We start from the raw sequence: 17,754 nt of genomic DNA on the forward strand, positions 1-17,754 counted from the left end.
AGCAGATAGTAGCAGATAGTAGCAGATAGTAGCAGATAGTAGCAGATAGTAGCAGATAGTAGCAGATAGTAGCAGATAGTAGCAGATAGTAGCAGATAGTAGCAGTATTAGCGACAGCAGAAGATATTCGAGAAACTGTATACTCAAGTAATGGTATTAAAGATCTTTCCTCTGCGTCTTGTTACGACATTCTAACTCCTCGTAATCGCTGGGATGCTGGATAGCCAACTTGGGCCACCGACACGGTAACTCTGTATGTCCCTACTCGGTTGGCCACCAACTCTTTCATTGGGAGCCACAAACCACTTCGAGGGACCCAATGGAGCCTGCCAGAGCTGCTGGACGTCACGAAGGCGAGGTCAAATCAAGACAGCGCAGAGACCCTACTCCTTACAGCACCATATTTGACAGCAGGCGCTGAATAGCTACTCCCTATTAATTCCGAAAAACATGGCAGCACATTTGATCAGTATTTTGCTCTGTTCAAACGCCACCTTTCCCATCAGTAGAACGGCAGATCACTTCACCGCCAAGGACCTCTTCAACTCAAGTTAAAAGAGCCTCTTCAATCTCGCCATCCACTCTTCTCACCAACTCTTCTCACCAACTCTCCTCCACCACCCTCACGCACAGCCAAGCTATTCACCAACTCATTGCCAGTCAAGAATCTTCGTCAAGCTCACATAGTCGTTTCTAGCATCAATGTCGTTCGACTTTCCCCGTCTCGATCCCTTCAACCCGCTATGCAAGATGCAGTCGCGTGTCCGTCAGTTTATGGACTTGCCTCTCGAGCTTAGACTCATGGTCTGGAAGTTCGCTTTGCGACCGCTAGATCCTGCTCGCCCCGGAGCTCACTTCTTTTCCGTGGTCAACACTGGGGAAGATGGGGACAAGGCGGCAAGAATCAGTGTCCGATGTAAAGGCCGTAACCGATATTGCTCCAGATACCACCTTGCAGCACCGAAGCTTGATTCTGAAGAAGGCAGCCCTTCTTGGACGAGAAAAAATCCATCTGCATACATCTGGGACTTTGGCCTATGGAGCGCATGTAGAGAGTCCAGACATGTTATTAAGGCACACTACGAGAAAATAATCTGCACTAAAAAGTTTCGAAATGACTCTACCATAACCCTATCCTTCGCCAATACCTCTATTTCGCTCAGTTTTCGACACAGTAAGGAGAGATGGCGCTTCTTTTTTCATCCAGACCAGGATCTGGTGTGTCTACAAGCATTCGATCCAAGCACTATCTACTGGTGGGAAGATCGCGCTTGTGGACGCGTGTGCATCACCAATACTGCTGCCAAACTTTTCAACACTATCAACTATTTTGATCGTCCCAGCTTATTAAGACTTGGCAATGTCGCGATAGCATATGACCCTAGCTGGAACGACATAGAAAAGGAAAGGGACAAATACAGTTTCCGCGGCCTTTACGAAGAGCAAAGTGCTCGAGGCTTCTTCATCCGTACCCTTGCCCTCATCGAACTCAATGCCCAGGTTCACTTCAAAAGCCCAACTTTCTGGCTTATAGATTACAATATCAATAGAATTCGTTTCCCAAAGAATACAAGAAAGGGAAGAAAAGTCTTCTACGGTAACGGTCAAACGTTTGCAGAGGTCGACAAGTCGTCGTCCAGACGCAGCTTCTCGTCTGGTGAATACAGTTCGGCGCTCGAGTTTCTGGATAACCTCGACATACTTCTTGGCGGTGACAATCCAAGCCACTCTATGATTCATGAAAGTGGCAGAGCTAGCTGTTATATTTGCAGTAATCCCTTTCATGGTACTAGGCCTTACCAGATCCATCGCCACGTTCGTGTGCTGATGTGCGAGAAGGGGAGCACATGAGGAAGTTGGCGGCTGGATCAAAGTGCTACCCATCCCGGTATGATGAAATCTTCACTCTGAAGAAGGGAAAAAGCGTATAATTGCTCTATATGGACTCGGGGATTTTTTTACTGGGCTGCTCGCAGTATGCGTCTACATCATTGCTCTTTCGTCGTGCTCAGAGAGTCGCACATTCTTTCTAGCTTAGGGAAATAAGTTATATTCGCTCAAAGGTTGCAAATTCATAAATCATATTGCAATAATAAATGCTTTCTACCTAATATTAATCTTTGGTGACGTAAAATGCATTTGTAGTAATATAGGCAAATGCCCAAGAGATGATTGCACCGATGCACCGAGAAACCTCTCAAGCACCCTCCTCGCATGCCAGGACCCGAACTTGGTCACTAATGAAGTGTCCGCCATCACCTCCATAGGATCGATCGGAGTCATATACATATCTGTATAGACAACAGTATTTGGGTCTGTCATCGAATAGCAGGTCGACGTCTTGTACAAACTCGAGCGCAGAACAACTCCAAGCGTCCGAATAGTCGCGCGAATACAGGTCAACTTGAACAAATCTTCGATCGTTCCCGTGAAATACTTTGCCCTCTTCCGATGGGGAATGATCATCCCTTTCTTTATCTCGCTTCAGACTGTAGTCGATGAGCCAAAGAGTTCTAGGGGCACAATAGTCTCGGTCGTCCATGGAAACTAGGGTGCGGATAAAAAGGCCTCGGGGACTCATCTCTTCAAAGAGATCAGATGCATTATGAATCTTATCAAGGCCATCGTACCAACTGGAGTCGTATTCGAATGCCAGGTTGGCAAAGCCACGCAGCGTCATATCCCAGCCAACTATGCAAAAATCGTTTATATGTTCATAGTCTTTGTAAAAACGGATATGCTTTGCGTTAATGGGCTGAAGGCAAACCAAATCTCGGTTTGGATGAATAGAGAAGCACCAATTTCCATCTCTGCGTGGAGAAAAGAATGGAATGCAGACGTCAACATCGTTGCAAAGACTGCTGTCGGCCTTTCCGAGGACTTTTTCTTGCTGGATCCTCATCTTCCAGTATTCCATTTTGTAATACTTTTCAATAATTTCTCTGGACTCTTGGCACGCACTCCACATGCCAAAATCCCAGAGATACGCAGATGGATTGTTGCTGGTCCATGAATGGCAGCTGCCAAACTTCGGTGCTGTGAGGGGAGATAGATAGTCATGCTCGGCTTCGCAATCAGGGCCCAGGTGGCATTGGACCTTGAACTCATTTATTATCTCGCCATCCTCATCATTATTGGGCACCGAGAAGAAATGAGCACCAGGGAGGGTCGGGCTGATTGGACGTAAGGCATATTTCCAGATTATGAGCCTTAGCTCAGTTGGCAAATTGATGAATTGGTGGAATTCGGACTGCATTGTATACAGAATATAAAAAGAAGGCCAAGGATATGGGAAATGTTGTAACTGATGGGCTGTACGAGCTTTCCGACCTGGAGAGTTGTCGTTGCGTTGGCAGGTAATAAATGGTAAAACGACTGTTATGGTAGAAGAAAGTAGCCTAGTAGAAGAAAGTAGCCATAGTAAAAGAGAGTTTCTAAAGGAGAAGAAAGTTTCTAAAGTAGAACAAAGTTTCTATACAACCAATTAGTGGCAGCAAGTAGAAAGTAAGGACTACCTCTACCAAATTAGGCTCCTAGATATTAGATCCACACGGTATTCGGCAGATTCCGTCCGGAACGTCCGTCCATTGTTCCCAGTCATCGATATATTTTGTCTTGTTCAACGCACGCAAGTCCCTTTATATTGGCAAATCAGCTTATGGCCTCCTGTATTTGTGCATAGTTATCAGAGAAGATACCCTGCCTTCGATATTGTATAACCTACTTCGCGAGACCCCTTCTGTTATACGTTAGTGAGGCCAGCTTGAATATGATTCCTTAGTATCCAACTCACCGCGGGCATTTTGACTTTCTGCAATGTAACGCAATTGTAAGTACATGAATCACATTCCAAGGACAACACAGTAAATACCTTCGCCGGCGGTTTGGCCGGAGCGGGCTGCATCGATAGTTAAAATGCTGTCAAGGTGATTCAAAGAATCGTCTCGCACCTGTTCATTGACACGCTGAAACGACGAGTCAGTAATGTTGCCAGTTTCACTCAAAACAAGGAAGTGGCTGTGGGAATGGATATGTTTGTACGTACGGTCATTGTGAAAATAGACCTCTGCTAGTATGCAGTGTCGTTAGTACACCTTGAGTCGCTCTACAGTTTGCTGTCGATGGAGACGAACTGGTGATATATCTGAATGAAGACGGGGTCGAGGATTAGGCGGCTGAAACGAAGGCTCGGTGGCTCGGTTGCGAAGTGCTTACGATGTAAGTGGTTGCTATAAAACATGGGTCAGTATCATGATCGAATCTTACCAATTGCTCCATCAACAGATACGGGCAGCTGGGAATTCATTCGGGATACTTACAAAAACGACTCCGCGTGGGACTTGGAGAAGAGGGCCCTGTTTCTTGCGCCACGAATGGTCGGAGCTCTATCAGGCGCTCTTTGGTCGCTTGCTGCATCACCGGGGTTGACTGTCGAGATTGGCCGTGGCTCGTCCCAGGTTGCTTGTTGTTCGCATTTCCAGCAGCCTCATGATAAACTTGATACACTTGACTCGAGCCACTGTGCCTCGCTTCAGAGAGCGTGTGGCTCCCGCTGCTGGGCTCTTGCCGATGAAGGCGTTGATGCCAACGATGGATAAGGTCTGCAGAGGTAAACGGTAGGAGTTGTGTGCGATGATGAAACGTTGTTTCAGCTTTCAAGTTGGTTTGGAAGTTGTTGCAATGTTTTGGTTTGGCTGTGCGAAGGTGTGAATTGCGAACCTCAGGCAACACTTGGCCGGCACTTTGCCAGCAACTGCTCGATACTCCTATCGATACCAGAGACCGGTCCTTCCATGTTTGTGTAAATGGAAGTTTTTGCAAATGATGGGAGATTTTTTTCTTTTCCCTTCTTCTTCTTCTTTTTTTAAAGCTCTTCGTCCCATCCCGTCGTAAGTATTCCGTCGAAATCTCCCCCTTTCTCCTCGCCTCCTACCATGTCGCCATTCCATGAGATCCACACGCTGACTTTTGATTCCCAGTAGACAATTCTTTTCTCTGTGAGCAATGGCCGGCCCAGCGATCAACTTCACATACTTTCGTCCATCGGCTGACCGTCTGCCCACTCCGCGAATGCCAGCTACACGATCAAAGGTCAGTCTCCGTTGGCTGGGTTCTGTGGAACTGTCAAACATGATTTGGCTGATAGTCTCAAACAACAGCAGATTCAATCAAAAATGGCGGTATGTACAAACATCTGTCTTATCGTATGCCTGACAAGAGTGCACGTGCTTACTTCATGCAGCCCAACAACGACAAAGCCCCCGTGGTAAGTTTGCCCCCGAGCGACGACACGCATCTAGGTATGTTGGCTTCTCTGACGTGCAACAGAAGGGATCCCGCAAGGCAAGTTACTATGTTCGAAGACTCGACGGGTCTCGTCTTCGGCTAACGGGAAACGGCTATACACAGGAAGCAGAACTGGAGATTGCGGTAAGGATTCACTGCTTTATAATAGACCCACAGGCGTTGACTACCTATTGACACACTCTCTAGAAGTTCGCCGACATGTTGCTGGTAAGTTCAAGCTAGGTTGCTCGCAACATTTTCAAGTCGAACCAAACTAACCAAACTTTTCTCGTGTAGCAAGTCAACCAGGAGATTGTGGTGAGTTCAACCTTCTCAGTTCTAGTATGTCTCCATATAACCTAACAAGGTTGGTATCAAAGGAGCTTGAAGAGAAGAAGGAAGTAAGTGTTTTTCTTCTTCCTGGGAATGATTCCGTACTAATGACATAAGCTTCTCCAACATCGTGTTGAGGTATGTCATTGTATCGATTCCCATCCTCTGGAATATTATAACCTAACTTCAATGCCAAAGTTCTGGGAGAAGAGAGCGCTTGCGGTAAGTGTCGATTACCTTCTTTTATTGATGATTGATATTGATAGTTTATAGCTCAATCGTCCTCAAAAGGTTGGTATATCCATTTTTCTACGGTGATCGGCGTTATCACTAATTCGGCATCTCGGGAACGTTGTAGGACATCAAGGCCATGACGGCTGTAAGCATCCAATTCCATACGTAGCTGTGAAAAGAATGGAGACTGACATATATAGACCATGATTGAGCAATGTGTGAGTACCTATATTCATATACACTAGGCCTATACTACTAGGTACCTAGGAAATACTGATGAAACTGCTCGCGTAGGGAAAGGAAGCCGAGGAGGAGCTGGCGAAGGAGAAGGCCGAGAAAGAGGCAAAGTAATTTTGCTTTTCTAATTTTTTTTTAAAAAATAAATAAATAATCACTTTGCGGCTCTAATTTCCTTCGTATTGGTCTCTTCACTCCGCACTCGAAAACACACTTCATGAAGTCGTTTTACACATTCTACTCTAAATACAATATCTTCAGTGGTTATATATACACATGTGTAATATGTACAGAATTAAGTGAGCCTAAACGCCTCATTTTTTAGAAGAACGTGGGGCAGGATTTGAGTCCATCCATCATGTTGAATTCTCTCTTTACCTTATGCGTACCGTTTGAAGCAATCAAGTCATATGTTCGGATATAAGTTCCAGCTTGGTTGTTGGGTGGATCTTGAGGAATGACTCCTGTGGTAATGGAGGCATTATAGAGCGTGTATCCTGATCCCGTAATTGATCCAGCCTTAACAAAGTCGAGGGGAATGGACCCAACCGCGGGAGTAAGAGACAACAGGGGCTCTGGGACATGTACTATAGCTTTTAATGAGCTGAGATGGGAGTTATCGCGGATCTATTTTACAGTGTTAGATGCCATTTACAAACGCCGAATTGAAAGGGTGAAGCTTACCGCAACAGTCAAGTTCATTAATCCCTCGGAGTGCACTTCAGAGCACGAGAGTTGCGGCTGTGTGAGAATAGTGTCATCGAATGGGAAACCATGGCCTCCATTTGTATGCAGAGTGCTGTTGATCACCCCGTTGATGTTATCGACAACCTCGACGTCAAAGCTAGAAATGCCCTGGGCAAGAGGTACCTCTACTGAGAAGGGGTACGTCCAGAAAGTGAGTGGGGGGTTTCCGTACATGACATGGCCAGAAGCGAATGCTGGGATGTTGTTGCTAACAGTGCAAGGCTTAGCTGGTGAGCATATCACCCCAGCACGAGGATGAATGTGAAGCTTGATGGTGCGATTGGGGTTGGCCGCGACAGAGCCGATGACCTGTGATTTCCTCCGTTAGTGAATCTTTCTTTATGCTTGCATCGATAACGATGAAAGAACTAACTCTGATATAACCAGTCATAGTCATAGTTCCATTGGAGTTAATGGTAGCAAATAGACGCGATGGCTTTACGGGATAAGGCTGGAGAGGCTCAGTAAGAGTCACACCCTTGGGGACCGTGTTAATCATTCGTTCGAGCAGATCTTGGCATGTCTTGTAGAAGTAAGCAGGGGAAGTGGCCATGCGTCCGATTTCGATGCCCCCATCCGAGCCAAAGATTCTCGCGTCGGATCTAGTGGTCTCATTGTGGCCAAAGGCAAGCGGGTTCTGCGTGACGTTGTTCACATATTGAACAGCGCTTGCTTCATGTTAGTGAGTAGTCCCTTTCAAGCAAGCAAGTGGTAGTATTAAGCTTACACGGTGTTGTCGAAGGCTGTGAATCCGGAGTTAGTCGTGTCGAATGTCTGTGTGTTGTCATCTGTGGCCTGTGTATAACCGTTAGCCTATCTGTGATTTCGAATAGGCGAGCCCCAGTCTCGTAACCATATTGACATGGCCAAAAGAGTATCTTACCGGATCATTTACGACGGGCACAATCTCCGGGAAATCCACGCCGTGAACTCCTCCAAGGGTATGACCACATGCTACCAAGCCAATCATTTCTTGCGGAGAGAATCCCTGCTTCTGGAAGCTAGTAATGTGTTCATCCAAGGGCTGCTCCGGCCTGGGCACGCCTGTCGGACCCGGGCCAGTAGCATCAACTCGGCCGGCTCGGAAGGGAATCTCGACGCTTCCATTTGAGCAACCATTTGCGGCAAACAGCGCCCCCAGAGCAATGAGATCCGCCATCGACGACCGCGGCGTCAAAAAGGCAGTCAGATTGATCAGTGTCTCGTTGAATCCAATACCCGGGTTCTCGTCGCGGTTGACTTCATATCCAATCGACGCGTCGATACCTCCTATTCCATTCGCAACATCCGCAGTCGCCATGTCGTGGTATGCTGTACGCAGCCATTCTGCAGCACCGTTGCGGCCAGTGCCAAAAGAAACCTTTTCACAGGGCACAATGAAAGTTGCAGGAGAGTTGCCGGAGTTGAAGCCCTGTTGCTCATAGAGCATGGACTCGAGCAGGTCGGTTTTCGCGGGCCAGATGTTTCCCTTCTCGGCATAAGCAGAGCCTGCTACCAAGCCGAGCTTGGTGATGGCGGAGAGAAGGCGATTTGACAGCACCATGGCGACAGTTTGGAAGTGCGTTACACCTATAGATTTCAGTAAACTGGTGGCTTGTCGCTCTTATTATGGATGCTTCAACAATACGGCAGAGGCATCTTATATACAATCCACCTGCCACGTATGGTACGGGGTCGGAACTGAGAGCAACGTTGTGCCCATATTCTTGGCCAAAGGCCATCCCTGGCAGCCATTCCCAAATTTTGATCACCTTCCTCTTAGGACAGTATATGAGCGCATTGAGTGAGGAAAAGGCCCTGAATTATCAACGTAATACAAAGCACAAAGGAAATATACCGTGGTTACAAACTGGCACTCGCCTGTGTTTAATAGCTTAAACGCCATTGGGTGCCTCGCGCAGCGGTCCGCCCGTAGCGCTGCCAATCATGCAAGGGCGAATACGACCTGCCTATAAGGCGATATCTATTGTTCAATTTAGTATAAGGCGAGTGCGTGTTATAAACAAGGGACTGCTCTAAGCCAGGATCCTTCTGATCTGAAAACTTAGAGTTGGGTGAGATTTTAGCATACGGGGCACTCAAAGAAGCCTTATAGCGGTTCAACGATCCACTGGTGCCTTGTGAAATCTCGCTCGGTTTCCGGACGCATCGAATGACATTTGCTTGGGTATCGAGAAGTCAGCACCTGGCTAACCTCTACGGGCATGTGAAGCTGACAACTTGGGGCCTGTCCGTATTCCCGCCCAAATTTTGACCGGTACAGTATTACCCGGCTGCTCTGTATGGGATAGGAATACCAACATGGTGTAGTGTACGGAGTATGTAAGATGATGCAGCCTCGCTGTTGAACAGGATGTTGCAGGCTTACCACAGCTCGCACGATCTCGTCATCTTTGGTGGCATTTCTTCTCTTTCGGCTGTTTGTCTCTCAACGCTAAACAAAGGATAAAAAAAGTAAGGGAATGACTATTCAGCAACTCACGTTCGCGATTCAGCATCCAGTTCTCAAATATAAAGCGGCATAGATAATAATAATAGCAGATAGTAGAGGAGAATATAGATAGTAGCAGGAAATAGCGATATTTGCAGAAAGTAGCGAGAATAGTAGATGCTCCAAGAACCGTATATTTAATTAAGTAATAGTGATAAGAAAGATCTTTATTCTGCGTCCTTACGATATCCGTAACTCCAGTCTGTTTAATCGCTGGGGTGCTGGATAGCCCTTCCCAAAAGTAAGTATGAAGAACCTACCTTGTATGTCGGTTTACTTGAGCATATTAATTTTGTATGCGTATTTTGAACAATGATTCCGACATTTCAAAGTTTAATTCTGCCTCCCGATGCGCGCGTACCTGCACGTATCCATAGGTAGGAAGAATCCCGTTGCATGTTGAAGTTTATAGACACTTACTTGTATCTATTATGGGAATATGAGCCACTTACAACAACATGATGAATCTGCACATACGAGCACGCCGCCATGTCTGCCCAGAGTCTTTATTCTCTGCTTCGTTGGATATTTAATTGTCTAATTGCTAATCCTTATGCCCTCCAGATCTTCTTAATAGCCTCGGTAACGCTAATATCGTTGGTCTTAAACTTATACAATCCTACGCCGACGGTGACGGTCGCTACATTTAGGCCCCATTAGAAGATCATTTGCAGGCTGGAGTAGCGAGTCTTAGGGATATAGTTGATAATAACAGACTGGAAGCTAATGTAAGAGTGTAGGAGGATAGCAGAGCATAGGATAGCATCGGTGGTGGGGTTAAGGGAGCCAGCAGCGAAAGGCGTAATAGAGAAAGGCATAAAACCGGCGGCGAGGAAGCGCTTAAAGGTCTAGGGGTAGGAGCTGTACGCGGTGTTAGGGTTAAGAATGGAGATAGGGTCCTTAACTATAGCCTTATAGTTAATTATTATATAGGTTTAATATGTAAGAGTGCAGTATATTACTTGTGTAATATACCTGTACCCTTAATTTACTTTATATAGACGCTGTGTTAGTAAGATTTTAAGTCTTTTTATTGAGTGGCCTGTTTATTGAGTGGCTGAGGGGTTCTTACGAGGTCCTGGAGGTAGAATAGTAGAGCGCTGGGTAGTGGTGTAGAAAACTAAAGCTTTAATAACGTTGCTTCAGAAAGTTAAGCCTGCAATAAGCTGCCAGCGCAGTCTGCTGCAGCAGAGAAAGTCGTACAATCTATGCCATAGTTAAATGAAGCGGAGATAGTTGGATTTGCGATTGTAATGTGAAAATGGCACCCAGACGCTTCGCGCTAGCAGAATCACAGCTCCAGCAAGATTAGTTTCGGGACAACGGGCAGGATGGACGAAACTGAAGAGGCAGGGTCAGTCTGATTTGTTGAATTTTTTAACTATATGTGTATGATAATGGGCAAGATGCCGTTTTGTAAATTTGGAGAGAGGTGCTGGGATGATCGTTCAAATACGGCGATCAGAGGGTGTGGAGCGTCAATAGCGAACAAACTATGACAGGAACCAGATCTCGCGATCTACGGGTTCACCCAAGCAACCGGAAATACCCGAGTGGCGTAGATAAACTTTACAATAAACTACAAGCTAGAAGATTCACACGAGAGTCATCTAGAACCTTAGATCTGGCGGAAACTTGGGACGTCATAACCCCCCTCAACCAAGATGTTTAAACACCAATTTTTCGACTTAGGGGAGCTTCCATCCTCGCATTGAACAGTCATTGCAAACGTGTGCATGCCATCTACTCTACCCCTTAGAGATCAAAATGTCAAAGACAGCTGCTCTTGTATCCGAGGGTAAGTTTGCCTTTACCAACGGCTTCTTCTTCGCGGAGGCATCCGATCATCGGCACCGACGGGCGACTCAAGAGGAACTAAGAACCCATTTCGCGTCCGGTAGTGATAAAGATTACACTGCCCATTGGTTTGAGGCACAGCTCATCCACTATGGACTCCAGCCATCAAAGGTGAAGTCTGTAGCACGTATGCGACTATTCGATGCTGTTCGTGATGGAACTCTATCAGTGCCATCTCACATTACAGAAGTGGAGAACAAGTTGAAGAAAGAATGGACGAAACGGGACAGGGCAGAAAAAAAAGCAGCAAAGAATGTGAGTTCGACCGCGGTGCCTCAGGTTGAGGCCACGGAAAAGTCAACTAGAAAAAGAAAAGCAGATGTCACGGTCAATGTGACCATCAATGCAAATCATCTGGGGAACACCGCTTCATCAGCGCCAATAGCAAATGAATTCAAGAGAGCTAAGGCATCAAAATCATCAGAAAATGGCTCTGCACCAATGCCGCCTCGGTTTACGATGAGACAGACGGCACGTCGTGGCGGTAGCTCACAAAGTTCGAGGCGCCCAGAACCTGTGACACGCACTTCTCCTGCTCCGGCTCCTCCAATTAGTTACATGGCCAGACGTGGTTCTCTTTCTGTTTCACATGGTCGTGTTCAATCCTCACGAGCTCAAAGCGATGTATATAGTGATTACACACATGTGGACTCCTTCGATGAGCCACCTCCGCCGTACAAGGATTATTGTGAGGACAGCAGTCGTTATGATGGAACGGCTAGCCTCTTACCCCTTGGCCTCCTAAATAGTCGATACGATATCAGCTCTCCCTACGTCGAATCTCAATGGCCTCGGTATGCCTCGGAGCTCAGTCTTGTGTTTACTATCGCTGGCTCTAGCTTATGGGGAAGATTTGACTTCGGCATCATTGAGGGGGTGCTATACTTTGAAGAGCGGCCGTGGAGCTCTTCTTATGATAGCATTCCATTCTTTTGGCGCGGCCGTGAGGCCGAAGGCCCTATTTCATATGACGATGAGAATAATAGAGGCTGGATAAAGTTTCTTGGTGATGGTCGTATCGAAGGATGGATTGATCACCAAGGGGTCCAATTCGAGGGCCAGCGACTACCAGGTCAAGGCACTAGGAGCGAAATTGATGCAAGCACTATGCAGAATGAATGGGATCTGTATACTGAAGAAGAGTACAATCGGCTGAATGAAGCACGCTGGAGATAACCTTGTTACTTGAGACTAGGCTAAAAGAACAAATGGAGGCTGCGATTGGAACTAGACGCGTATGTGTTCCTACGCTGAGTACAGTGGCATCCTCGCCCTCCTTTTAGCTGTTCAAATCTATTGACTCTAAATGCACCATAGTTTTTCCAATTTACTCTTGTCTAAGTCTTCCTAAACTCTATGCTAGCTTTTGCCGACTTGATCTTCTCCATGAGCAGTTTGGGGAGCTGTTTAATGTCGTTCGACTCTGATCTCAAGGCCTTGGCGCTGGATTGTATGAACCGCTCTTCAAAAATGCTCCAAAGTCTCTGATTTGCCGGATTCACACTACAGGGTCGTGGATAGTATGGATCGTTGCCCCAAAATGCGTTACTGGCTTGCTCGATGCCTTTTTCGTCGAGAGTCAAATCCCTGCACAAGTCAAAGTCCAATATCCACATTGTATGAGGGCCTAGTATGTCGGCATTATTTGAGTGCCCCCCCTCAAGTTGCATCTGATTTGAGACAGCATCAGGTTGGCTTCGAGGCTGAGCGAGTACATATTCGACATCATTGCCATCCACCTTCGCAACCCAGTGCAGGAAAGCCAAAGCATCGGCCATTGCCATCGCATAATCTCCTGGGTCAATCCCCAAGTGTTCCATCTGGTCCAAATGTAGTGGGAAGTTCCGTAGACTGAATGCTCGTAAACGTTGTCTCGTTTGTCCAGTGGTTTGTTCGGTCTCACTGCGACGATATCTTCGGCGACCAAGGTACGGTCGAATAAGGCAATGCTCGTTGTTTTGGCTCTTCAAAACGCTCTCTTCATCCACATCGGGTCGAAAGTTTTGAACAATGAGCCTTCTGGTGGAAGATGGGAGGGGTATTATCTTCTCGCTGACAATGGCGTTACATCCTGTGTAATTTTCAGGTAGTCGTGGTAGGACGCCCGACCAAGCTGTGATATCTTGGTAGCTTAGATATCCAAAGGATCGAGGTATTGCAAAAGAAGTGATATCATATAGTAGAGACGCTTCGAGTAATTTCCGATGCATCTGGTATTCATGCAAGATTGACCTCCCAGTACTGCCATCCTCGCGTTTCATGGCTAAATGATGATGCCCAGTGCAATTCGAACAAAGGACTGCCCACACCGTCCCGCAGCGGCCTTGACCGATTCTTTCTAGCTGTGTCAATCTATGAGTGACAGCGAGTTCTCCAATTTCCAGCTCCATGTTCATATTCTGCGGGTTCCTCTCTCCGAGACTTATTGTAAGTGAAGTTCGTGAGTGTAGCTGTAGTCGAAGTAGTTGACGCGATAAGAAGTGGTTCAGTTGAGGGGTAATTTTTGTTTGCTTCGGGAAGATGAGAGATGGAATTCTTAGTCAAACACACACAACAAACCTACACAGAGTGTAGAGTCATTTTAGTCGAAGCTTGATCGCCTGTCTTTTGTGGCTGCTTGTTAGGCTCGTTTAGCCGCATGTAAATCATAAGTATTGCGCATGACTCACTTTATTGGTACTGTGCATTTTGTGGGCTTGTGCTTGGTATTTTGTTCATGGGTATCTCAAGTATGTACGTTTCCTACAAATAATCACCCCATTCACTTCCTGAAAAGCCGATATCTATTTCACTCGACATTCATTGATCTCCTCGTTTATCTCTTTCAGGTTAATAGTCTACTATAGGAAGCCCTAGGTCTCCATCGAATCTTCATTGAGCTAAGGAAATGGGTTAGTACATCTTACACTTCCTAGAGCCTAGTAGAGAAAAACGTACATCTTCTCACACAAATGCCGTTGTTGGTTGTGAAACTTAAGTAAGAGCGGTCTTTGGCTATCCAAAGATTCGTCATCTTCGAATTCATCATCGATGATCATTCTAGCAAAAGCTCCATAGTGGACGGCATCTTCTCCCTCCCAACCATAGTTGAGATCCCACTGCTCTTGAAAGAGGACGTCTTGTATCCGTGTCTTGAAGTCAAGCTCGCGATATACTTGGCGAAAAATCTGCACACTAATTTCGTCTCCCATATTAAAGGCATCTCGCACCTCACAGAAGTAGGAAATCCAGGAGTTTCCAAGACTCCGAGTTGCGACGCCATATTCTGGGCATAGCTCACACAATCCGAATTTTAGCGCCTGATAAAAGGCATATTCAACGCCTCTCTTATAATCTGGCTTCACCTTATTGCGAGACCACTCATCAAGAAGGCCGATGAAGCCATATAAACGGTCCCGTATGTCTGAGCATTGCAACCTGCCAAATTTACGCATAATGCCGTGAAGATCGTCTGAAACTCGCGATTGATATGGCACAAAGGTCATTGAAGGCTTGCAGAGACTCGCAGTCATGTCTTCCAGAGTTCCAATAAGGCATCCTTCCATAGTGGTGTCCTTGGTCATCCGAGGAACGAGTCTCATCCTGTGAGCGAGGATGGCCTCTGAGGGACAACGTAGTCGGCTTGCATCGCTTCTCGACACGCTAGGTCTTCCATCCGCACTGAATTTCGTTTGAACTTGTTCACTATCTTGCGGTGTTCTTCCCAGAAGGGTGGGTAAAAATGTAAAAGGTCCGCACCATATCTCCAAGTTTGAGGAAAGCAAAACCTCTTGTACCACCCAGACGCGGGTCCAATATTGCGAATAGCTGAGGTATTTGAGTGCTTTCCATTCTCGCTCTGACCAGTCCGTGCAGGAAACTTCGGATGCTTGGGTCAAAGTTTGGCAGCCCTTGTTATGCTCTTGCGGCAATATTCCAAGCCAAGAAATGACGGATGTTGCGCGGCTATAGACCAAACCCATTGCTTGGACTTGCGCTTGTCGCTCGTCATAGTCGAGCTGGTTGATGCACACGGCATCAACAAAGAAAAGCCCATGTTCTTTCCTAGCTGCTGCTGAAGCAAGAAAGTCGAACAGATTCTGTCGCACAAAATATTCCTGGTTGTTGACTCGTATTGTTTGGAGGTCGTCCGCTGACGTTGCTTTTCCCCATGTATAAGACAGAGCTCTATAAGGGGTAGCAGACAGATTTTCTAGCGACACCACAACAAAGTCGTATTGCCAACTGTGAGATGTTGGATGCTGCGATATCTGCAGCAGCCGGGTTTCTGTTGTGCTTTTGATGATGGGATGTCGAAATCCTGACTTGCGATTCAAGCTATTGTCGATGCTATCATCCATGGTGATTTGTTGTTTCTTCAGGGGCGTTCATAGCAAAATGTTTCTAAACCGCAATGTATGCGTAGGGATGCCTATAACTTGATTACCCTCTCTCATCAATCGATGCAAGTCATGCTCGTTGACACTAGGCTGCGGCCAAATGTGATTGGATGGCTCAACAAGTGTGCCTTACGGCTTATTTTCTGCCCAACCAAACCTTTTGGAGGCCTTTGTAGATGATTCGCATCATGTGCAATGCGGCGCAGCCGATCTACGTGGAGTTCAAGCCGTCATAATAAGACGCAGGTTATTGTTACTTGAGTAGATGCACGGTTGTTTGGCTGTATTCTACTGTCGCTATTAACTCTACTTTCTGCTACTATCGATATATACCTTTACTATCGATATATTTCTCTATTCTCAAGTGGCTTATTTAACTGATAGCTAGTGAAGTATAGCACTGAGTACGAACGTTTGTTCCTATGGTCATGGGACATTACGGCCTTGAGTGCCAAACATCCACCATGGCAATTATTTATATTAGTCGCATGTCGAAAGAATAAATTTCTTATATTTATTTACGTTAAATATATTTAGCTAGGGAGTTCACAACTTACTCACCAGCAGCGATTCATAAATGGCTCCACAACGATCATAGGCAGTGTTATCCTCCGCCCATTAAGATAGCAACACTCTTATGTTTCATAAAAACCACTGGATTTCAATAACAATATTTCAATTCCTATACATATGGTAGCCATGAGATTTGTTGTCCATGCAATTGGGATCTCTCCAAGGCTTACGACACATTATAAAGAGCAACATTATACTATTTAGCCTCCATCCATTCCATTTTCAGCCAGCCCAAAGCAATACACTGGTTTTGAGATGCGGCCTCCTGTTACGCGAGACGGCTGTTGACGAAAGAAAGAGCTTGCTGGCCGTACACCTGTCCATAGCTCTGGTGAGTGTTGGCGTTGTTTCCATTGCAGCAGTATGGGTCTGAGGCATCGCAGTAGGACTTGATCTTTGATCCACTGGGGCAGACGAAGCCAACAGGGCGGGGAGCAAACTAGCAAGCGACACGTCATTAGAAACAACTCTGAATGAAGCTCATTTCTCACAAGATGGAGAATACGTACACCCTGAGCAGCGCAAGATCCAACATTGTACGCCAGTCCGCGGACATAACGAGGGTCGCCCATAAAGATGGCGGCCCGAATGGCGCTTACTGATGCCGCAGAGAGAGGAACAGCAGTGTTAGGGTAACCTTCAGCAGGGTCACCTCCTCCACATAGGGCATCATCCATGATTTGGCCACCCTGTGTGATTTCTAAGTAAGTTTTTTATATTCCATAAACACACTCAAGAGACACAAACCTGTGAGTATCCAACCAACACAAGCTTAGTGTTGGGGCATCGGTTATGGAAGTTGTTTACTGCTTGGACAACGGCATTGATACCAGCCACCACAGAGTTGGCATAGCTGACACCACCGCATTGACTCTGACCACCGCAAGCTGGGTAGTTGATGGCCTCGGATGTTGTCCCGGGGTGGGCATTGACAATCAAGTTCACAACTGTAGCGGAAGAACCATATCCTGGAGGTGCTGTGGTTTCACGAGCGCCAAAGACGTGGATTCCGGGACATTGACGTTTCTCCAGATCCATTGGGCTAGCCGTGGCGAGAAGAGCCTGGCCCAACAAGAATGTAAGGGCATTCTTAATCGACGGCATTTTGACTTTGATGACAGAAAAATTGATGAGTAGAAGTCAGTAGTGTGAGGTAAATGAATCGCAGGATGCTGGCTTTCCAGGGCATGATGTCGATTAGAGAAAATAGGAGATTATATAGGAACCAATGCTTGTATGAGGTAGCCCGATGATATTGACGATTGACTCTATTCACAACGTCAAAGGGATTTTCTTCGCTGGTTGTTCATTCCGCGACAAAGCCTCAATTCGTTCTAGTTACCGTTGTATTCCTTTCCCCCAGCCAGCCATCCAGAGCGTCATGCTGAGGTTTAGGCTAAATCAACTCCCATTGCAGCCATTCACCCCGATTGGATGCTTTATTGTTCATTGGTCTGCGAAATTTTCCTGACCTTCGCATCGCTACACATGGAATAATGTGTGAATGGAGGTCGTCAGCTAGCTTGCTATCATATTTACCTAAAAAAAAACTGAGGAATCTCACCTCAATCGTCTTAACTAAACCCTTTAGACCGAGGAGCCGACAATGTGCAAGCA

At 46.3% G+C, this 17,754-nt stretch overlaps 9 protein-coding genes across 9 annotated transcripts; 4 read left to right on the forward strand and 5 right to left on the reverse strand.

Annotated features, from left to right (window-relative positions):
• Positions 1–750: 750 nt before the first annotated feature.
• TRIVIDRAFT_47246 (uncharacterized protein) lies at positions 751–1,851 on the forward strand (the record flags this gene model as incomplete). The annotated part of the gene is made up of 1 exon (XM_014097037.1): positions 751–1,851. One exon carries the CDS (start codon positions 751–753, stop codon positions 1,849–1,851), a length of 1,101 nt encoding a protein of 366 aa, XP_013952512.1.
• A 346-nt stretch (positions 1,852–2,197) lies between these two features.
• TRIVIDRAFT_47603 (uncharacterized protein) lies at positions 2,198–3,256 on the reverse strand (the record flags this gene model as incomplete). Its single annotated transcript, XM_014097038.1, has 1 exon — positions 2,198–3,256. One exon carries the CDS (start codon positions 3,254–3,256, stop codon positions 2,198–2,200), a length of 1,059 nt encoding a protein of 352 aa, XP_013952513.1.
• A 982-nt stretch (positions 3,257–4,238) lies between these two features.
• Positions 4,239–4,598, forward strand: TRIVIDRAFT_225625 (uncharacterized protein; the record flags this gene model as incomplete). The annotated part of the gene is made up of 1 exon (XM_014097039.1): positions 4,239–4,598. The coding sequence occupies one exon, from the start codon at positions 4,239–4,241 to the stop codon at positions 4,596–4,598; it is 360 nt and encodes a 119-aa protein (XP_013952514.1).
• A 406-nt stretch (positions 4,599–5,004) lies between these two features.
• On the forward strand, positions 5,005–6,204 carry TRIVIDRAFT_225626 (uncharacterized protein; the record flags this gene model as incomplete). Its single annotated transcript, XM_014097040.1, has 13 exons — positions 5,005–5,091; positions 5,160–5,180; positions 5,243–5,266; positions 5,329–5,430; positions 5,494–5,514; positions 5,584–5,604; positions 5,667–5,687; positions 5,737–5,757; positions 5,818–5,841; positions 5,893–5,910; positions 5,978–5,998; positions 6,054–6,071; positions 6,148–6,204. The coding sequence occupies 13 exons, from the start codon at positions 5,005–5,007 to the stop codon at positions 6,202–6,204; spliced, it is 456 nt and encodes a 151-aa protein (XP_013952515.1).
• Positions 6,205–6,573: 369 nt separating this feature from the next.
• Positions 6,574–8,296, reverse strand: TRIVIDRAFT_127573 (uncharacterized protein; the record flags this gene model as incomplete). Its single annotated transcript, XM_014097041.1, has 4 exons — positions 6,574–6,717; positions 6,775–7,031; positions 7,207–7,360; positions 7,721–8,296. Coding segments are annotated over 4 exons (1,131 nt in total), but the record flags the coding sequence as incomplete, so codon positions are not given.
• A 2,799-nt stretch (positions 8,297–11,095) lies between these two features.
• TRIVIDRAFT_47613 (uncharacterized protein) lies at positions 11,096–12,361 on the forward strand (the record flags this gene model as incomplete). Its single annotated transcript, XM_014097042.1, has 2 exons — positions 11,096–11,305; positions 11,381–12,361. 2 exons carry the CDS (start codon positions 11,096–11,098, stop codon positions 12,359–12,361), a joined length of 1,191 nt encoding a protein of 396 aa, XP_013952517.1.
• Positions 12,362–12,627: 266 nt separating this feature from the next.
• TRIVIDRAFT_137543 (uncharacterized protein) lies at positions 12,628–13,518 on the reverse strand (the record flags this gene model as incomplete). The annotated part of the gene is made up of 2 exons (XM_014097043.1): positions 12,628–13,043; positions 13,110–13,518. Coding segments are annotated over 2 exons (825 nt in total), but the record flags the coding sequence as incomplete, so codon positions are not given.
• Positions 13,519–15,099: 1,581 nt separating this feature from the next.
• On the reverse strand, positions 15,100–15,357 carry TRIVIDRAFT_131892 (uncharacterized protein; the record flags this gene model as incomplete). Its single annotated transcript, XM_014097044.1, has 1 exon — positions 15,100–15,357. A coding segment is annotated over one exon (258 nt), but the record flags the coding sequence as incomplete, so codon positions are not given.
• Positions 15,358–16,405: 1,048 nt separating this feature from the next.
• Positions 16,406–17,241, reverse strand: TRIVIDRAFT_47222 (carbohydrate esterase family 5 protein; the record flags this gene model as incomplete). The annotated part of the gene is made up of 3 exons (XM_014097371.1): positions 16,406–16,576; positions 16,647–16,826; positions 16,885–17,241. The coding sequence occupies 3 exons, from the start codon at positions 17,239–17,241 to the stop codon at positions 16,406–16,408; spliced, it is 708 nt and encodes a 235-aa protein (XP_013952846.1).
• Between the last annotated feature and the right edge of the window lie 513 nt (positions 17,242–17,754).

Source organism: Trichoderma virens (genome assembly GCF_000170995.1).
Source record: "Trichoderma virens Gv29-8 chromosome Unknown TRIVIscaffold_86, whole genome shotgun sequence".
NCBI lineage: Eukaryota > Fungi > Ascomycota > Sordariomycetes > Hypocreales > Hypocreaceae > Trichoderma > Trichoderma virens.